Source organism: Naegleria fowleri (genome assembly GCF_008403515.1).
Source record: "Naegleria fowleri strain ATCC 30894 chromosome Unknown tig66, whole genome shotgun sequence".
Classification (NCBI taxonomy): Eukaryota; Heterolobosea; class Eutetramitea; order Acrasida; family Naegleriidae; genus Naegleria; species Naegleria fowleri.
Window position 1 is genome coordinate 706,485 of NW_025407998.1, and position 2,396 is coordinate 708,880.

The window sequence follows — 2,396 nt, forward strand, 5'->3', positions numbered from 1 at the left end:
GAGTATCTATCCAGGTCAGGTAATTCCAAAAATTAGATTTCAAAAAGTTTCCTACAATGGAACTGAAATAATTAATTATTTACAAGATCAAGTCATACTAAAAGCAAGAAATGATGATTCCATTATTCATTCTGATGTTTCTAAAAGTAGAAACGAAATAATTGGGTTGTCACTTTCCATTTTCTCGAATAGTTCAACAAAAATTGAGGCAATTTTGATTTTTGAGAATTATTACAAATTGAACGTCACTATTCATATTTTGGATTGTCCTGATGGATATAAATTGAAGCAACCATTTTCGTATGGATATATCTGCATCAAGAACGATGTCCCAATTTCCAATGATCTCATTTTAAAATTGTCATTCCTATTGCGGTAGTTTCAGGAGTTTTTTAACATTAATATTTGGATTAATTCTACTAGTTACGATCAAAGTAGTGAGAAATATTTATTTGAAACTTCAAATGTTGAAACGAAAGGTTAAGGCGGAGCAGACTTTGGAGTCTAAAATTATTGACAAGAAGGTGATTTTCTCGGATATGAAAACTCCGTTGTTAATTAATGACAGTATCGGAAGTAGCAGTGATTACACCCCTTCAATTGGTAAAACCCAAAAGAAGAGTTATCAATCTTTAATTATTCCGATTGAGGACATTGAAATTGTGAAAAAAATCGGAGAAGGTAACTATGAAATTGTTAATACTATTATATTTTAACACCCGCAACTGCTATGAAAAATATTATGGAATTTCTTCAAATATATAGGAAGTAACGGAACGGTCTATCAAGGAAAGTGGAATAGCAAAGATGTCGCCCTAAAAACACTTAAATTCGATGACATTGATATGGGAGAAGAGTTTGAAAAGAAGCCGCCATGTTGAGCGTTGTCAATCATTCTTCGATTGTCAAAATGTATGGAATTTCTCTTTCTGGATCTCACAAATACATTGTAGTGGAATATTTACCCAAAGGAAGTTTAGACAAGTTGATTTATGGATGTAAAATGAGGGTTGAATTTTTGACTCTTCGTCAAAAAATTAACATTTTGCTTGGAGTTGCAAATGGAATGGCTTACTTGCATTCCTTGAAACCACCCATTGTTCATCGAGATTTAAAACCAGGAAATATTTTAATTGATGAAGATTATAACGCAAGAGTATGTGATTTTGGACTTTCGAAAATTATGGGAAATAGTGCTGCTGCTACCAAACATATTGGAACTGTGTTTTATATGGCGAGAGTAAGTGTGTGAACAAGATAGATGTAAAACATTAATGGTGATGAACTTTTTTGCTATTCAATGTGTGATGAATTTGTGAACCTTGATTAATTCAACAATTCATTCACAATTTTACTTTAACAGGAAATGGTGGATGACAATCCAAAATACACTCCCAAAATCGATGTCTACAGTTTTGCAATTATCATGTGGGAATTGTTTTTTGAAGAAAATCCCTATGTTAATGACAAGTCTGCAAAAATTCACAGATTCAATTCAGCATCCTCTGTCGAGAATGAATACAATGTGTTGCTGCACGTATTGAATGGATCAAGACCGAAAATTCCCTTCTCTTCTCCACTGGAAGAAGAAATTTGGTTGAAAGAATATGTTCAACCTTATCAAAATGGTTGTTCTTTACCTAAATTGGTGCAAATCACAAATGAATATATCGAGTTAATGAAAAGATGTTGGCAGTCAGAACCAGAATTGAGACCAGAGTTTTCAGAAATTGTACAGGTTTTGACAAGTGTGGAGAAGCTGTTGTTGTGAAAGCTATGATTTGTCTTTCAAGTAATTTTCTAGAATATTATTGTTTATTTTGGAATGCAAGACTCAGCAAATATACTTTACAAGATTGACCAAATATTTGAATTCAATTTTCCATCTTATTTTGTCTGTGAGGCAGCATTCTTGATTCGTGTATTGATATTATCAATTTTCATTTGCTTTTTGAATGCAAGACTTTCCTTAAATCTTCGATGAGTGTCCAACATTAATTGAGCAATTTCACGTTCGATACTATCAAATAGATCATCCTCCAACAAGGGAAAGGCGCTGTTTGCACATTCCTCAATTTTATGCTTAATAACGTCAGTCTTTTTCTTTGACAGGTTGACAGTCATGCTTCCGTTCATGTCCAAAAATTCATTGTATATTTCCTTTGCCAATTCGAACTTTTTCTTTTCGTAGGACATTAAATCTGCTTCGGTGTAGGGTTTTTTGGATGTAGAATCTTTTTTGGGCTTTTTTGTGGAAGCACTACTCATGGCGGAATATTCAGAATTGGCCTCACTAATGTCAGTGTCATCGGAGAGTGTGGATTTTGTATCATCATAGAGGAACATTTTGATTTCTATACTTTTTGCAGCCAATTCCTTGTATTGACCAATCTTTT

At 33.2% G+C, this 2,396-nt stretch overlaps 2 protein-coding genes across 2 annotated transcripts in view; one reads left to right on the plus strand and one right to left on the minus strand.

Annotated features, from left to right (window-relative positions):
- The window catches only part of FDP41_009135 (uncharacterized protein), a gene marked incomplete at both ends in the record, with an annotated part of 3,622 nt that extends 1,851 nt beyond the window's left edge, over positions 1-1,771 (plus strand). The window contains 5 exons of the mRNA XM_044713063.1: positions 1-266; positions 424-681; positions 766-876; positions 954-1,240; positions 1,364-1,771. The exon at positions 1-266 is cut by the window's left edge and continues 576 nt beyond it. Of these exons, the coding sequence (XP_044557600.1) occupies positions 1-266; positions 424-681; positions 766-876; positions 954-1,240; positions 1,364-1,771 (1,330 nt within the window). The remainder of the gene's footprint in view (positions 267-423; positions 682-765; positions 877-953; positions 1,241-1,363) is intronic.
- A 116-nt stretch (positions 1,772-1,887) lies between these two features.
- FDP41_009136 (uncharacterized protein) lies at positions 1,888-2,346 on the minus strand (the record flags this gene model as incomplete). The annotated part of the gene is made up of 1 exon (XM_044713064.1): positions 1,888-2,346. One exon carries the CDS (start codon positions 2,344-2,346, stop codon positions 1,888-1,890), a length of 459 nt encoding a protein of 152 aa, XP_044557601.1.
- Between the last annotated feature and the right edge of the window lie 50 nt (positions 2,347-2,396).